The sequence below is a fragment of the Silene latifolia genome, chromosome 2, assembly GCF_048544455.1.
Source record: "Silene latifolia isolate original U9 population chromosome 2, ASM4854445v1, whole genome shotgun sequence".
Lineage (NCBI taxonomy): Eukaryota > Viridiplantae > Streptophyta > Magnoliopsida > Caryophyllales > Caryophyllaceae > Silene > Silene latifolia.
This window is the reverse complement of record NC_133527.1, coordinates 10,654,778-10,672,322: the sequence shown is the minus strand read 5'-3', so window position 1 is coordinate 10,672,322 and position 17,545 is coordinate 10,654,778. Positions and strand designations below refer to the sequence as shown.

Below are 17,545 nucleotides of genomic sequence, written 5' to 3'. Positions count from 1 at the left end.
TTCTTTTACATTATTTATCAAAACTATTATTTTTGTCATTTTTTTGTTCCAATATCCTAAATCTTATGGCTATTATTGATTTTTTTATTAGGTTCATAATAGTAATTGATGCCTAATGTTTTTAAAAAAAATTTATGAGTTTGTATTAAATTTCATAGATCTAATGGCTTTTTAATTTTTAAAATTATATTAATATAGTCATTTCACATATTTAATGATTTTTTTTTAATCATTTTCATAATAGAAAATAAATATAATATGGAGTAGTTTATAACATAAACCTATACATAGATCTAATTACTCTTGCGGATTTTAAGAATCAATTATGATGTGATAACGAAAATAAGATGATAAAACTTGTAAATGTGTTGTGATTTTTTTTAATTGTTAACATCATATTTTTAAAACTTGTTTTTATTTAAAGTTATACGTTGGAGTACTATTTTTTTTCACTTTTGAGATAAGATTTTGTAATGTGCTGTGGATTTTTTTTGGTAAAAAATAAGTCATAAGCTATGAAGGATTTTTGATTAATCGAGGAGCCAATTTGTATTGTATTGATGTGAAATATTAATTGGTACATTTTCATAGTTATGGAATTGTAAAGTTTGTGAAGAAAGAGAGTAATTAAATCATTGCATTGAAGCTGATTTTTAAAAAAAACAAAAGCAAACTCTACCCCTAAAATTAAGGAACCAATAGCAAAGCAGGAAATGTTTTAGCTATATGTACGGGATGAATAACGAAAGTAACTCTATTGACTTGATGAAAGAATAGAAGATAATATTGACGTAGAAGTGGTCAAATATGTCGTCATAGTGTTTTCAATAACTATGAAAATATATTGATTTTGATTAGGATATAGAGAGAGAGAGAGATTTAATTGAGTTTGAGATCAATATAAAATTAAAATTACTTCAATTTCTACTCGTTATAGAAATATATGATTTCTTCGATTTCTAATCTGATTTTGAGATGAACATAGATTATTTCAATTTTTACTCTATATAGAATTGCTAATTATTATAGAAAACGCAGTCATTAATTTAGATATGTCGTTATTATATACACTAAACAAAGTATTGGCCATAAAATTCAGCTTATTATTAGCATTGACGAGGATGACATATTTTGTAATTTATCAAGCCAACGATCTAAGTATGTCGACATACAATGTGAACCCCCGGAATAACGGTAAGAAAAATACAACAACAAAATGCGGAATTTTAGGAAATTTTTGAAACTTTTAAAGTTTAAATCGCGGGTTCATTAAAACCTAAAACATAAATAAAGAATGCGGAAAAAGAGTTAAGTTTATACAAACGTGATAGTCAAAGGTGAGGAAAATATATCCCTCGAATGACAAAATGATAAATGGTGAGTCTAAGCAATTCTAATAAACCGACCACTAGTCCAAGGTTTAGTTCTCGCTAGCCCACACGTCTTCCCCACGTAAGCATCTTCACAACCTGTCATTCATGTAAATATGAACGCCACAGTCAGCGGGGAGTAACTCAAGGTTCTCCCAACCACAAAATGTCGAAACACAGATAAACAGGAACATATTTAGAACATCATAAATATAACCATCTGATGCAAGCACTCTGACGTGAGACTAACATTCAAAACATGCGTAGTCAATCGTAGATAAGACATATGATACATACATATGAGACAATCCAACGAAAACGTCATAAATGATAATACAACTATAAACACGATAGAATATCATATGTCACGGATACACAAGATTAACATCATAAAACATGTGAATGGAAACCTTAGCCATGAACTTTGAAAGCCAAATAACATACAATACACGAAATGGGACTACTAACATCACACATAAAACAAAGCATCCGGCTCAGAGGCTACCTTTAAAGCATGTCCGAGACACAAATCCTTATGTACCTTGGCTCAGCGGTTACCTTTAAAACATGTCCAAATACTACAAACAAGTGCCCGACTTAGCGGTTACCTTTAAAACATGTCCGAGGCACAACACATACAATATTTGGCTCAGCGGTTACCTTCAAAACATGTCCAGATACTACAAACAAGTGTCCGACTCAGAGGTTACCTTTAAAACATGTCCGAGACACAACATATAAAGTATCTGGCTCAGCGGTTACCTTTAAAACATGTCCAAATACTACAAACAAGTGCCTGACTCGGAGGTTACCTTTAAAACATGTCCGAGGCACAACATATAAGTATCTGGGACGGGATTACTAATGTCGCATTCATACTTATGGCTTGCATCTCACCATAAGTATGGATAGGAACATCAATCCCGACGATCATACCGCAACTAGAGGGCTTATAGCTCACCTCTAGTATCCGGTAGGACCAAGACTCTCACAACTGAACAATACTAGACATTATCTAGAATACGACTCCGTACAGGTAACTATATATAATAAATATTTAATACATGTATTATATTAATAAACATTCCACTTCATAATTTAACATGCCGGTTAAATAAAATATAACAAGCGATAATGAATAATTTATGTTATGTGAAAATTTACGGAAAGCACACAAATCCAATACATGTGACAAGGTGAGCCCAACCATTAAATTGTGGTGATCCCAATAATTTAATGGTGGTGAGCCTAAAAACACTAAGAAATTGAATCCAAATAAAACAAGAATTGAGTCCAAACTTTATAATAATTTAAGTCCAAAATTATAAAGACTTGAGTCCAAACATATTGCTCTTTAAAATAATTACTAAGGCACATAAACAAAAAGAAAGAAGAACTAAGGGAAGGACATACTTCCACCGTGACCACACTCGGCAATGTCGAGCCATAGTAGAGGCCATTCAGCCCACAACCATGCCGTGGCCACTGCCACCCATAGTTAGCCCGTAGCTGCGGCCAAAGACAGCCCTCACGCCACCATACGTCCGCACAAAAAAGTCCCCAAAACAAGGAGCAAACAGTGCAGGGCAAGGCATCCAAAACAGGGCACCAACATACCAAAATCGAGTTTTCGAAGCGGAGAAACAACAAGTATACATGGGACGACTTTAGCAAGAAGATAAGACAAAAAAAAAAAACAGATTTGAGAGACCGTTTAATATGTCCAAAACCGGGACTAAAGCGGTTAGACACGGTACGTAAACAAAGGACACAGGCAGGACGAACCTATCACTGTACAACACAATATCCCAGCCACCATTTTTATCCAAACTTGAGACAGAAATAAGCAAGCACAAGGCATAAATAATCTACGCAAATGTCGACCAAGAAAGTTCAGGGAAGGACGAAAACATAAACTGCAGCAGCACATGAGCATAAAACACGCAGTGAACCCGATATTTCCCCTCATACCTGAATCCAGTTTGAGACGGGTCCAAGGAAACCAAAACAGCCGTGTAAAATGACCATTATCAACACAAAATCAACCTCATTCACGAGGAACATACAAAGACTTGAGCTTTACGATAAATAAAGATAAAAACCGAGTAAGGAAGGGCGAGTTTTCCGACATTTTGTCAAGTAACCTATCATCGTTACCTTAAACGCTCCTTATTCTTCAAATAAACGGTCCCCAAAGCTTGAGTCTTCCACCGGGTCTTCGAAACCTTCATCAAGGAGCAAGAAAACGAAAGGGTTGAGGCAAAAACCGAAACTTTTATAAGACGGGGAAAAAAAACCATCACAAAAATGAGACTTTATTACCTTGAAATAAGAAGGAAGGAAAGAGGAAGAGAATGGTATTAGAATATCATAATATTCTTTGTATATTTTGTTACCTGTAATCTCTCCAGTATATTTGCAAATCACGTTTGACTAGGCTTAATTATAGGCTAGTATCTTACTAATTGTAACCTAGCTATCCTATATAAGGATGATGTAGATGATCATTATGATTAGGAAAAATAAATTACTTTCATGGTATCAGCTTGATACGCGATCCTTTTCTCAAAAACTCTTCTTCTCTTCCGCTGCTATACTCGTCTTCCTCCTCTTTATCCCTCCCTGCACATCATGACAAACGACACATCCACCACAAAAACCCAATTCCATCCCGCCTACTCCATTTCGAATATCAAAAATTATGTTCAAATTACTCTCGAAACAGAAAACGTCCATTACGCATCATGGGCGGAACTCTTTCTCAACACTGCCCGTGCTTTCGATGTCATTGATCACATCGCACCTCCCAAGGATGCCGTGATCGCCAAAGACGCTCAATGGAACCGTCTTAATGCTATAGTCAAACAATGGATTTATAGCACAATTTCTCTTGATCTTCTTCACACAATTTTGGAACCGGGTGCCACGGCTCAGAGTGCTTGGGATCGTTTGACGGATATTTTCAACGATAAAAAGAACTCTAGGGCTGTCATGTTGGAACAACAGTTTACCAACATTCATATGGATAATTATCTTAGGGGGTGTTTGGTTGGAGCTTTTGGAATGGATTGGAATGGATTCAGGCCATTCCAATGTTTGGTTGGAGTATTTTGGAATGGAGTTAGATACATGATGGATTCTAACTCCATTCCAACCCCTTGGAATCCCATACCCATCTCTCTCCCCAAGTTTCCAACTCCATTCCACCCAACACATTATTATTCCCATAACCGGATTGAACCAAACAACTTTAAACATGTATGGGGTTCTAACTCCATACCCCCTTGGAGTTAGAATCCATTCCATTCCATACCTAATGTTTGAACCAAACGCCTCCTTAATGTCTCTGATGCGTGTCCTAAATATGATGTTTTACACCCTATTTTACACGCATTTCAGAGCTCAATTATGTAGTTTATGCTACTATTTGCCCCATTTCGTCTACTCACGGTTTCCTTAAGAAAACCAACCGTTGTTAAAACCTTTTACAACAGACGCTTTAACAACGTCCGCTTTTTTATATAACAACGGTTTTTAACCGTTGTTATAGCCTGTATCTGTAGTAGTGTAAATTCGTGTATATTATAAAAATAAATCATCATCATATATTAGGGCTAATAACTAGGCACTAATTAATAAGTACTCCGTACCTAGTTATTAGCCCTTGCACTTTCCGATTTACGGTCTTATGGACATCAATATTTCAAATACTTCGTATTATGTATCAACATTTTCACAAAGTGCTCTTTGGGTGCTTAGGCTGTCCTATATCAAGCTCGATAAGACTAACTAGTAAACATAACAATTGATTAAGACAGAGGGTGACCGTAATTAACACATATATACACTCGACATATTGTTTAACTAACTTGAATGAAGTACATCTCTTTTTGTCAAGCTAAATAGCTAATAAGAAACTTATAGCATATGTTAAGTGAATTATGAAGTATAACCTCATATTGGACAATCTACATCCTAATTACTTTTACAATGTAATCAAAATTCTCTTCCACCTTACCAAACCAAAAAAACCCTATCACACTACTATACAACATACTTAATTTCACCGACTTTATTCAAACTAGTTAAACTAATTGTAGTACACCTATGAATTTGGTAATTAGCAATTCATTTCATCATGATTTAAAAGTCTCAACTAAATTCCAACTAAATCAAGACAATCATAACGGTTTAATTGAGACGCACTTTTTGAAACTTCATTATTATGACTTACTTTTGAACAATTTGACATTAGATATGAATTAGATTTGAAGCTGAATTAGTTAAACAGCTGTCAATCCACGCGTCTGCAAAATAATGTGCTAATTGTTGTAATAGAATTTTTTAATTAAAAGGGGTGCAATACGAGGCCTTTTTAGGAGGTCACCCATCCTAGTACTACTCTCGTCCAAGCACATTTAACTGCAGAGTTCTGATGGAATCCAGTGGTAGCCGGGTTAAACCTTGAAGCTTGCAGAAACTCAGGAGTTGAGAGGTCCCGGGTTCGACTACCAGCTGGGGCGATGATCACTTGACCACTGCAGCCTCCGAAGGGGGTGACTTACATGGTCCATGTGGTGGTGCGGGAATGCATGAGCCCGGGTGATTCAACCCCCTCGTCATCAAAAAAAAAAAAAAAAAAAAGAATTTTTTAATTATATTCGGAGAAATTTTTGGCTATATTTAGTGTATCACGGCGTTATTATAACTCTAATTAATAAGAACATTGAAATCGGTTGTTATAAGTTCAGTTCTTATAAATCTAGTTCAGTTCTGTTCAGGTAGATTCAGTTCAGTCGTTCATTTTAATTTTGTATTGCTTATAAGCAGTTAAGATTAGATCAGTTTAATTTAGAGCAGTTCAGTTCAGTTCAGTCAGTTTCAGTTAAAAAAAACAGAGCCTAATTACTGTAATAGAAATTTTTAATTATATCTGGAGAAATTGTTAGATACATTAGTTAGTGTATCACGTTATTATACCTCTTAATTAATAAGAGCATTGAAATCGGTAATATTTCTCTTAGGTAACAATACATACATTACATTTGAAATGAATATGGTGCATTCTCATTAGTTATGGTGTATAATATTTTATTAGTATACCGTATATCTCAGATGTGTTGTGTTATATATAATACACTCTAGTTAATGTAAGCATTGGAACGAAAAACAATTTTGTTTTCATAATTAAAAAATCAAATACTCCGTAGATAATAATGTAAGCTTTCCATTAATATGGTTGTACAATACCTTAAACTGCAAAAGTAAAATATCTAATGGCTATTTCCCGTATAATAGCTAACTAGTTCTCATGGTTCGCCCCTCTTATGTACCAAAAAAAAAGAAATTTTATGCGCTAAAGAATTTGGTTTCAATAAGTAAACATGAACGTCGTAACTCTTATACTCCTAATAATTATCCATGCTGCATGCATGAATTTGCACAAGAGTGTCATAGTGCACTAGAAGAAACGTTCAAATAAATCATAAGATTATTGTAGCAGTTTATAGTTTTTTTTTTTTTTCATAATTATGTACTTTTTCTATTACATTGTGTTTCAAAATATTTGAGGAGAATTTTGAAAAGAACGTATATAATCGAATGGAAGAAAAGAAGCGTAAACTTGATTATGCAAGTTTGTTGGATCATGTATTCATGTCACTTTGGATGCTTTTGAATTTGAATATTTGTCACTATGGATACATGCATATATAGTTATTTCAAAAGTTTTTGTGAGTTGGTAATTTAATTATGTCACTTAGAATTTGTGGAAATGAAATTGGTTATTGGCTGATTGTGTTACCTTGAACATGTCGTTGTAGGTATTTCTTTGATTGTACTCCGCATTATAGATTCATTATTGTTTCAGGTATTCATAGGGCGGAGTTAAACAACAATTGTCCGAAAGGGTGGAATTTGTAATGAAACTTGGGGTGATATTCTTACGGTCTAGGTTCGAGTCACTTCAAGAATAATAATTTTAATGGAGATTATTATATATACTCCCTCTGTCCCGGTCATTTGTTGTCCTTTTCCATTTTTGGGTGTCTCAGTCATTTGTTGTCCTTTCTATTTTAAGAATGAATTTGATGAGTAATTTGATCATTCACACTCAATTTATTCCACTTGTCATTTAGTAATTGGCCTCCTCCCCCTTTCCTTGGTCTTTGTGCCAAAACCAAAGGACAACAAATGACTGGGACGGAGGGAGTAGTACGGAGTATGATCAGTTGTACTTAGTTTCTATATTTCGAATCTATTACCTAGGTAAAAATGGTTATGGAGTATTATATGGAGTATACAAGTAATAAACTAATACTCCCTCCTATTCTTTAACATTTTCCAACTTTCCTAAAACGGCAAATTCACTAACATCTCCCACTTTTTCTATTTGTCTATCATTTGTGGTTATAGTAAGTTGTAACCCCGCATTCTCAATCTTACTTTCATTTATATCCACATATCATCATACCACTAAATTTTACCCCAAAATTAATGTGGAAGATCATAGTGAATATGAGGGAGTAATATGAATCTATTACGTAATTACAGATGTATATTTATATAACTCGTTGTAAATTTAGTCGCAATCTGAGTAATTGCGACGATATTTGTTTGTTTGTTTGGTTTTTTTTTTTTTTGGCGAATTCTTCTCACAAACTATGCGTCTTTTTGTAGCAGCCGGCCGGGGCGGATCAAAGTCTTTTTTGTATGGGGCTTGAGCTCAATGCATGTAAAGTTAAGAGGTCTCGTGTTTGAGCCCTGGGAACGCAGGTGTGTTAAAACTTATGAGGGAGAGCTTTACCGTCCTAGTGGTAAAAAAAAACCGGATGGTTTACACCAAAAAAAAAAAAAAAAAAAAAAAGAAACATCGTCATGTTTGCTCAGCTCAGTTGGTCGAAGGTGTAATTACCCATATGATCATGACTCTCAATTTCTCAGGGCAATAGCAATAGAGGTTTGTCAATAGGTTTGTAAGATGACGTGTCAATTATTTTAAAGGTTTGTCTACAAACCCACTATTGTTGGACATGGGTGTTGAAGTTCATGGATGAGAGGGGTTACAATATAGTATCCAGGTTTGTGGAGAGAGAATGTGAGAGAAGAAATAGTATGGTGGGCCATGTGATGAACTTTGAAGTGGTTTATTTATTGTTGGGATGAGGTTTGTAGGTAAATGCGTTTGTATACTAACTTATGTAGCATGAGAACAAACCTATTGGAGGTTCATCTATTGCTAATGCCCTCATGAGTTGTTTTGACAAAATAAGAGTAGTATACCTGTACGGAATGGAGTACGTGTTTATATTTTGACAACATCCACAACAATTTAAACCACCGTATTTCAACATTTCTAAATACAGATTGTTTATTTTGACAAAATAAGTTAAATAAATGAAAAATTCTTACGTACTCTGGGAGTACCGTACTCCTTACACTTAAAACTAATCCACCAAATAGAATATAATAATAACCTAGGTGTAAGGAGCACGGTACTCCCGAAGTACATAAGAATTTTTCTAAATAAATATATTGTTTTTTGATTTGTACTAAACTACACACCAACACAGCATTACGTCAATATCCACCAAATACGTAGGCTAGGGAGCATTTCACATGCATGAAGAGTAAGTCTTGCTTAAAACGGGTTGGATTTTAAGACGGGTCGTTGTGTGAGAGGAAATGGGTAGAGGGGATAAAGGTGGGACCTCCCATGTACTCTCCACTCACCCTAAATGGGTATTTTGTGAGAGAATATGGTATCCGTCTTATTAATAAGACGGATACCTTGGTCTGAAATAAGAATTGGTGATGCATGAAATAAGTAAAGAAAATGAAAGTATTCAGACGGACGCTCCTTGTATGTAGTAGGTCACCTATTTTTAATGAAACCCCGTTGTTTGGACAGCTTATTTTAGAAGAGACGATTTAAATGACTATTGAACCCTAATTTTTTGTCTTCATTTCTTTGGTTTTTATGTGATTCTGCATTACTAGCTTTCACTATCTTATTGGTTAACAAAATCATGTTCTAAAATCACACACACTTATTGATTAATTTGAACAATAGTTTCATAAATTGGTCTCATTTAATAAGTGTGTATATATATTCAAATACGAGTACATTTCACATATTACAAGTTTATTAGGGAGATAGATACGTTTCAAAAATATGAACTACGAGTATATAATAGCCTTAAATAAAAACTTGTATCGTATCACACTCAGATACAACATACTCCCATCGAATTCTGCTTCATGTTGTTTTAGTTAAGGTGATTAGTATAAGATCGATGCAATGCATGGTTACAAATTGTGAAGTCATATAATTGTACTCCGTAGTAAATAAGAACTTATTGTGTCGTCTTATGCTCTCATCGAATTTTACTTGGTGATCGATGTTGTTTTAGTTCTGTAAGATGCAATGATGACTACAATTTATACACATAACACTCTTAAATGGGAACTTGTGTCGATCCATACCCTCATCGAATTCTACTCCATAAACTAAGAAGATCTCCTAAAAAGTCATATTTGAAAAATACTTGACAATATATAGAAAGTCAAACGAAAAATTACTTAACAATACATATTGTGAACCATGTTTATAATATGATTCACCATAAATTACTTATTTTTACCTACTATTTTCAACTCATTTTTATTTTATGATTTTGACCTTTTTATGAAACTTTCTCAACATTGACCTTTATATTGGCCTAAATTAGGCGATGTGAAATTGCCTAGTTTGCATTTCATAATCATTCTAAACATTCAAAAACATTCATACGAATAGTTGTTTCATACTCCTACCGTCCATGCACTTTTATTATCCTTTTTTCTTCAGATTTATTTTAAATTAATTGTCTTTTTACTAAATTTAGTATGCTAATTGCTAAAGTATCCTTAATTTACTAATTATCACTTCCTCGACATTGTCCGAATTATCATTAATTCTAGGGATAGGACGGTCATTTTACCCTATTTCATAAAATCATTCCTAAATTAGAAGGGGAATGAAAGGACTCAAAGGAGTATAAGTTTTTATTATTGTTTTACAAAATTCCTATTTAAGATGGATACATTCGTAGTTACAACGTGTCAAAAATATAGATGAGACAAAAACAAAAAGCTAAGAAGCTAATAAAAAGTTTATCGCATCAATCTAGACCTGACAAAATCAATCCGACCCGATTGGCACGACTTGAAAAGGCCGACCCAAGACTCGAAATTGACCCAAACTACACCACCCAACGTGACCCGAAACCCGAATTGACCTGACCTGACCTGAACATGATCGAACTTTTGTTGACCCGATCAGAAGCCACCCAACCCGCAAATGACCTAACAAAACACGACTCTAATTCACCCAAAAAGATTTGAAATGCCTAATTTGAAATCACGCATAATATTATTTACGTTAAAATAAGGAATCAATCATTAAGATTAAACTATAATAGATAACTAGGTTTAAACCCGTGAAATTCACGAGTTGTTCTCATCTATGCAATATAAAAATAGTTTTAAAAATATATTTGTATGAATGCGATAGTTATATGATTAAAGAGTATACTTAGTATCATATCATTATAAGTATCATTATACTTAGCCATAGAGAACCAACAGAATTAATTGTAATATTTTACATTCTAGGAAAATCTTTTCAATGCTTTTAATTCCCATTAAAAATGTATGATGATTGAATATGAAATAATTTATTTTCCTTATTTAATTTACTCATATGCCTCTATTTCATACCTGAGATTGACATGTCATTTGTGCTAACAATATAGGCCGTCATGTCAGCAGTGAGTTAGAAGATTAATATATAGTATGATAATCCAAAACGTACTTTTTTTCTATTTTAATCATTAACCCGAAAATAACTCAACCCGAAATAACCAGGCCCGTTTGACCTGAAACTCGAATTAACTCGAACCGACCCGAACTAACCCAATAATGTTATAGACCCGATCCGAGTAACCCGTTTATGAGGTTTGCATCAATCCTAATGAATTACTCCATAGTACTCCCTCCGTCCCGGTCAATTATTGTCCTTTCGTTTTGGCACAAAGACCAAGGAAAGAGGAAAATGTCAATAACTAAATGACAAGTGGAACAAATTGAATGAGAATGATCAAATTACTCATCAAGTTCATTCTTAAATTAGAAAGGACAACAAATGACTGAGACATCCAAAAATGAAAAAGAACAATAAATAAACCGGAACAGAGAGAGTATATAATAGACTATAAGATGGATATACCCGTTTTGAGAAAGGATTATTTTAGTTATTTTATTCGGTGTTCTACAGTTTAACATGAAGCGCTATGGAAGCTTCTAATTCTTGAGTACGAGACCCACTAACCAAAGCAGTTTTGTTTATAAAAACTTAGCTTATACAAACAGAAACAGACTAACAGAGTAAGTGTGCACATTCTTAATTTTTGCATGTATGTGTTCCCATTATTCCTCCACACTCCAACATTATTTGGAAACACAATTACAACACTTTCTCAAGGTATGTTCTCTCAAACAATAGTTATCCATAGTACTTACAGACGGTCTTGTTCTATAATTTGTATCGTATTTAAACGAACTTCTTATGATTATTAATATTTTATTGAATCATTATGCTGCTTTATTGCAACGGCTATATTCTGCTGCATTTTTGAAGTAAATTTAATTCTCATATTGCCATAGTTGTAATTTTGGGTCATTCTAAATTTCTAATTGATTGTTGTTAATTTGAATTTGAATGGTTCTGTATAATGCAGACATGCTTCTTATAGCCCCAATTTAAACCCTTTGAATGACATTATGTGACAAAGGCCGAAACTTTATTAGGATAATCTCCGCTCTATTTGGTATTCAGTAGATTATTATCGACAGAAGTAGATTATAAGGTTGCAACGTCCCAACTATTTGTTTACCTTTTTTTTAATTAATTGCGAGGAGTATTTTAATCAAAGGTAAACAAATGCTTGAGACGGTAGGTGTATATTTCAGTCAGCAGATTTGCTCAAAGTGTTTTGTAATTGGGAGTAAAAAGTAAATAACTTGGGAGTTAAAAGCTTTGAATATGCCAAAGAATTTCCAATATTACTTCGAGTTCTGGTTCGACACTATCTGAAGGGTTTTTAGTAGTGCAGAAGGGAAATGTCGGACAGGAGGGTATCTGAAGCTGTGTATTTGGAGGAATTGTCGAGGAGTCGACAGAGAAAGCGCATTGACATTTCTGTAGAAAGGAGACGGACATTGAGAGCTCGTTATTACTATGGAGTTATATTCTTGATTACAAGTTTTATGGCTTGGGTTATTCGCGATTATATTCAAAGGGTTATACCAGAAAAACATTGTAAGTCTAGGTCTACATTTGTGATTACTCCGTTTAATTTGGTCTTGTATTTAATATTCGTGGGAATTGGATTAGTCTGTAGTTAGCCATGGACTCTTATATATTTGTCCAAGTGTCGGACTTGGCTAAGGAGGACCTCAATCACCTCATTTTTCTTCTTGTCTAAAATGAAGTGTCGAGTGTGAGATTGCCTTGTCGGGTCTACAATGTCCGACATGGGTACTCAAAAGAAAAATTAGGAGCCTGAGCCACGTAGTGGAAAAGTTGTTTGGTTGGATCGGAATTGTTAGTATCATAGCTTTACTGCTTCATAAACTTTTCAATTTATCAGCGGTTGAAACTTATATCTTCGCTTCAGTCATGAATATACATTCCTATAGAAAATCGTGCTTCTATTTAGATTCTAACTGATACTCGTACTTGTTTAGGAAAAGGCTGATACTTGTTTCCATGCAGTTCTCAGAGCTTGTGGGGAAAGTGGTCGTGATTGCATTCAAACAATTGGTGTTCTCCGGATCAGCTTTGGATGCTTCGTATCCTTTTTTAAAGCTCTACTGTATAAATATACTGTACTCAAAGCTGTTTTAAATGTTTATGACCATTTGTTCAGGACGCTGTAACGTGGTTTAGAGCCGCGTCTTTGTTAGTACCCTTGACAGATACTTCAGATGTTTTTCTTCTTAATGTTTCTGACAACAGTCAGAACAAGCAAACTACATGACATTCGCAATGCTTGGCAATCTGGATGGTGGCCGGTAAAAGTTATCCTTTTAGTTATAGCTATGACGTCTTCCTTCTTCATCCCTTCCGAATTCATTCATTTATATGGTAAGTCTAAATTTAACACATAATTTTTCTCGTTTTAATGGGCTGCGTGCATCCCTAGGTGCTTATATCATATTAATAGTGACCTTACCATATGTTTCCAGGTGAATTCGCTCGTATAGGTGCAGGGTAATTTTCTGATTCTTATATCCATCTTAATTATGAAATAGTGATCTTACCATTTATTATACGGAAAGTTCTTTTACATGCATCGGTTTTGAAGAATTAAAATTTAACTTTAAGTCATTCACCTTATATTACTTCGTAATTTTGTTTCATGGGCCGCGCAATTCAGAATGGTTAATCATGTTGCAGGGTTTTTCTTGCTCTCCAACTTATTAGCGTGATTGAGTTTATAGCGTGGTGGAACAAGTACTGGATGCCGGATGAGAAAACTAAGCAAAGGTTTCTCTTCTTGAAGCTCCCTAATTATTAAGTAGTGTTGTATCACCTTTAAATCTCCGTAGAGTACAAGAAACATCGGTTTTTCTTGAGGAACATAAGTTTTCACATTTAACTGTCGGAGTAACATAGCATTTGACTTCAGTTTTTTCATGGAGTTTACTAATGGCAATTCGTTGATGCAGCTGCTCCCTTGGATTATTAATGTCGACAGTGCTCTACGCAGCGTCTGTGTGTGGAGTCGGGATGCTGTACATCTTGTATGTCCCGAGATCTTCCTGCACTCTCAACATATTTTTCATTGTCTGGACAGGAGTTTTGCTTCTTGTAATGATGCTTGTATCTTTACATTCAAAGGTATTTTTTTCATACCACAAATGTTCTGAAATACTTGCACATTTCTAGTTCAAGGTACTTTTGACTCGGAATGAACTCATCATCTCGGAACATGCATATATCATTGAAACAGGTGAACAGAGGTCTTTTATCTTCTGGTCTCATGGCCTCTTATGTCGTCTTCCTTTCTTGGTCTGCCATCCGAAGGTAAGATGCTTTACGTAAATTCTACCATTGAATAGTATATATAGAAAGTGTGAATTTTGGCAGCATTGTTACTATGATAAGCTTAACTGAATAAAGTCAGAGAATGCTTCTGGTCTTTTTCTTCTGTTGATTGGGAGGCCAACTACAACATTGCCCTAGTTTCTCAAGAGCTCTTGCCTGAAGCAAGTTAGGGGGTTAGATGTAACATAGCTTTGCCCGTGTGTTTAGAAAACACAGATAGGCCAGGCTGTTTCGGAGAAAGTTTGCATTTATCTCTGAGATAAACGTTTTGGTGATAAAAACTGCTTACTAAAGACTAAAAACTCTAAATATTGTTTTTAGTGAACCAGCTGAGGATAAATGCAGTCCGCAGAAGGAAATGAACGGACATTATGATTGGATTACTATAATTGTAAGATTTCTTCAGCTTCTCTGCCATTTTTTACGAGAATACTAAATGGATTAGATTTCTTCAGCCTCTCTACTGTCAGTGCAACTGATTGATTTTTAGTATATTCGAATTTCTAAAGAATGGTTTCAGCCATGGTATCAGATTGCGGTATTAATAGCCCTGTTAATCCTCACTTGTTTGCCTCACCTATTCTGAGTTTTTTTTTTTTTTTTTTTTTCCTTATATAGGGTAGGATCAAGTGATCAACCATCAAATTTTGGGTGTAACAGCCAAAATGGCAATATCAGCTTTTTCTTTAAAAGCTCCTATAGTCCTATACACATTGAAAAACATATACATTCCTAGCATTGTGTATAAACATCTCGGCGATTTTTTGCAGAGTTTCTTCTTTGGACTTTGCGCAATTGTGATGGCTACCTTTTCAACAGGGATCGATTCTGAGTCCTTTCAGGTGAATCATACAGTCCTTTCTTCTGAACAATGAGACTCAAAAAGATTGAATTTCCTTCTGTTGGTCATGTAACGTGCACTGTATCTTAAACGCAAATGTGAATTTATGAGACTAACTTTCTATGACCGCCATTTTTGTGCAGTTCCGCAAAGATAAAGTACAAGAAGAGGATGATATTCCTTACAACTATGGCTTCTTCCACCTCGTATTTTCGTTGGGTGCGATGTATTTTGCAATGTTATTCATCAATTGGAACCTCAATAGCTCTACCAGAAAGTAAGACATTCTTTTGATAGCTCTCTTCGGCTCCTTACGTTTCCCAACCATTTACCTTCTTTAACTCCAATTCTTTGTGTGTCAAATAGGTGGAGTATTGATGTCGGATGGGCAAGTACATGGGTTAAAATCATCAATGAATGGCTAGCAGCTGCCATATATAGTGAGTTATACTCCTTATCTTACTATTGTCATTACAACAACTACATTACCCTAATACCGCCTCAAGGACTCCCGCAAATAGTAGGGTAGGGTGTCGGATATATGCAAACTTTCCTGAAATGACTGCTCACTCTTATCAGCAACCCTAGAGCGATGTTTGGTTGACACAATCACACAAATTAAATGAATTAGAATTACCTAGTAGATATAAAATCATGTAAAATATGATTTTGCATTCATTACAAATTCCTGCAGTGAATATGAGTTTGATAATATTGCAGTGTGGAAATTGATTTCTCCGGTTCTTAGACAAGCCAAAGTCATGGATCAAGGTTCTGTTCAGCCAGAAGTTTTTGTAGTATCACCTTAGAGTCTAGACCAACTTATCAACGATCTAAACCCAACAGGGCGTTATCATCTCTGTCGTACGTCCACTTATGTGAACGACTGAACGTAATGTCTTGCAAGTTCAGCATCAGAGAGATACTAAAAACAACTAGTGAGTGATTAGCCAGAGCATTGTTTATATTGTCGATTCTCATTTTATTCTTTCCTCGTTTGTTAGTTTATGGCTTGGCGAGCTGACGTACAATAATTAATAGCGTAATCTCAAGGGGTATCAATCGAGCCCCAAGTCGCTCGCATCCCGAAATCAATACTGAAAGAGAATATGATGTTATGCATTTTGAGGGCAAACAATTGCCATTGTATGATATTACATTCAGATAAGTCTATTAAGTTACCATTTATTCGTCCATTTTTCTGACCTATACCATATTTATTGCTAGTTTCTAAAGTAAAATACCATATTACCATGGATATTCCATGGTTTTTTTTTTTTTCCGGTTGATCGGAAGTATTTTCTACACAATTGAATTAATCTCCTTGAAAATACAAATATAACTATACTCCCATCCAGACAAAAGGTTCACTACTACAGATACAGGCTATAACAACGGTCAAAAACCGTTGTTATATAAAAAAGCGGACGTTGTTAAAGCGTCCGTTGTAGAAGGTTTTAACAACGGTTGGTTTACTTAAGGAAACCGTTGTTAAAACTATTAATCACGGTTTTATGTATAAAAACCCGTTGTGGAAAGTGTGACTCAATTTTGGGGGGAAAGTTATAACAACGGGTTTTAATATACAAAACCGTTGTTATAACTAAAGACAACGGGTTGTTTGTAAATACCCGTTGTTGTTTGTTCTTAAAAAATAAAAAAAAAAAAAAAAATTAAATATTACTAAATGCATGCATAATTACGGCCCGTTAGAATTTCGATGCATGCATTATTACTGACATCACTGTACATATGAACGGATAATATGGAATGAGAAGGGTTAGTAATAAGATTTGAAGCAGCATTATTGAGAGATATGATGATGATTATGGCACAACTTCCTAACATATATATTAATTAAAAAGCAACTCAACCCACACATTGCTTAGTATAAATACATTGCATTATCTCAACTAACATTTCCATTATCTCAATATATTCATCTCCAAACCCTAACTGCTAAAACAAACTCTACTTAATCTTTCAAAACAAACTCAAAAAACTCCAACAAAATGAATGATTTCATCCTTAAGACTCTTACCATGATCGAGAACAACAACAACTTCATCCGCCGGTTCCTCCATATTGAGGAAAGTTTCAGGAGCTACCTTGCGGATGCTCGATCCGCACTGAAGCACGCCAAAGAAGATGGCTTGACGGAGCAAAAGCAGTAGATTTGCGGCT

The 17,545-nt window shown here is 34.7% G+C and overlaps 1 protein-coding gene across 3 annotated transcripts; it reads left to right on the top strand.

Annotated features, from left to right (window-relative positions):
• Window positions 1–11,696: 11,696 nt before the first annotated feature.
• On the top strand, window positions 11,697–16,545 carry LOC141642245 (uncharacterized). Of its 3 annotated transcripts, none has more exons than XM_074450969.1 (13): window positions 11,700–11,892; window positions 12,524–12,729; window positions 13,186–13,262; window positions 13,398–13,557; window positions 13,659–13,683; window positions 13,870–13,959; window positions 14,142–14,313; window positions 14,426–14,499; window positions 14,842–14,911; window positions 15,291–15,362; window positions 15,505–15,638; window positions 15,728–15,801; window positions 16,082–16,545. In XM_074450969.1, exons 2-13 carry the CDS (start codon window positions 12,531–12,533, stop codon window positions 16,168–16,170), a joined length of 1,236 nt encoding a protein of 411 aa, XP_074307070.1. In that variant the 5' UTR covers window positions 11,700–11,892; window positions 12,524–12,530; the 3' UTR covers window positions 16,171–16,545. The 3 variants fall into 3 exon arrangements, with proteins under 3 accessions (XP_074307072.1, XP_074307070.1, XP_074307071.1); XM_074450970.1 differs by having other exon boundaries at window positions 11,803–11,892; window positions 12,516–12,729; XM_074450971.1 differs by lacking the exon at window positions 12,524–12,729 and having other exon boundaries at window positions 11,697–11,892.
• Window positions 16,546–17,545: the final 1,000 nt, after the last annotated feature.

Excerpts from the sequence above, each read along its gene's own strand:
- LOC141642245 (XM_074450969.1), top strand. The coding sequence starts at position 12,531 with ATGTCGGACAGGAGGGTATCTGAAGCTGTGTATTTGGAGGAATTGTCG. Across the intron at positions 13,263-13,397 it reads GGATCAGCTTTGGATGCTTC|ATGTTTTTCTTCTTAATGTT; the intron begins GTATCCTTTTTT and ends CAGATACTTCAG. Across the intron at positions 13,960-14,141 it reads GATGAGAAAACTAAGCAAAG|CTGCTCCCTTGGATTATTAA; the intron begins GTTTCTCTTCTT and ends TCGTTGATGCAG.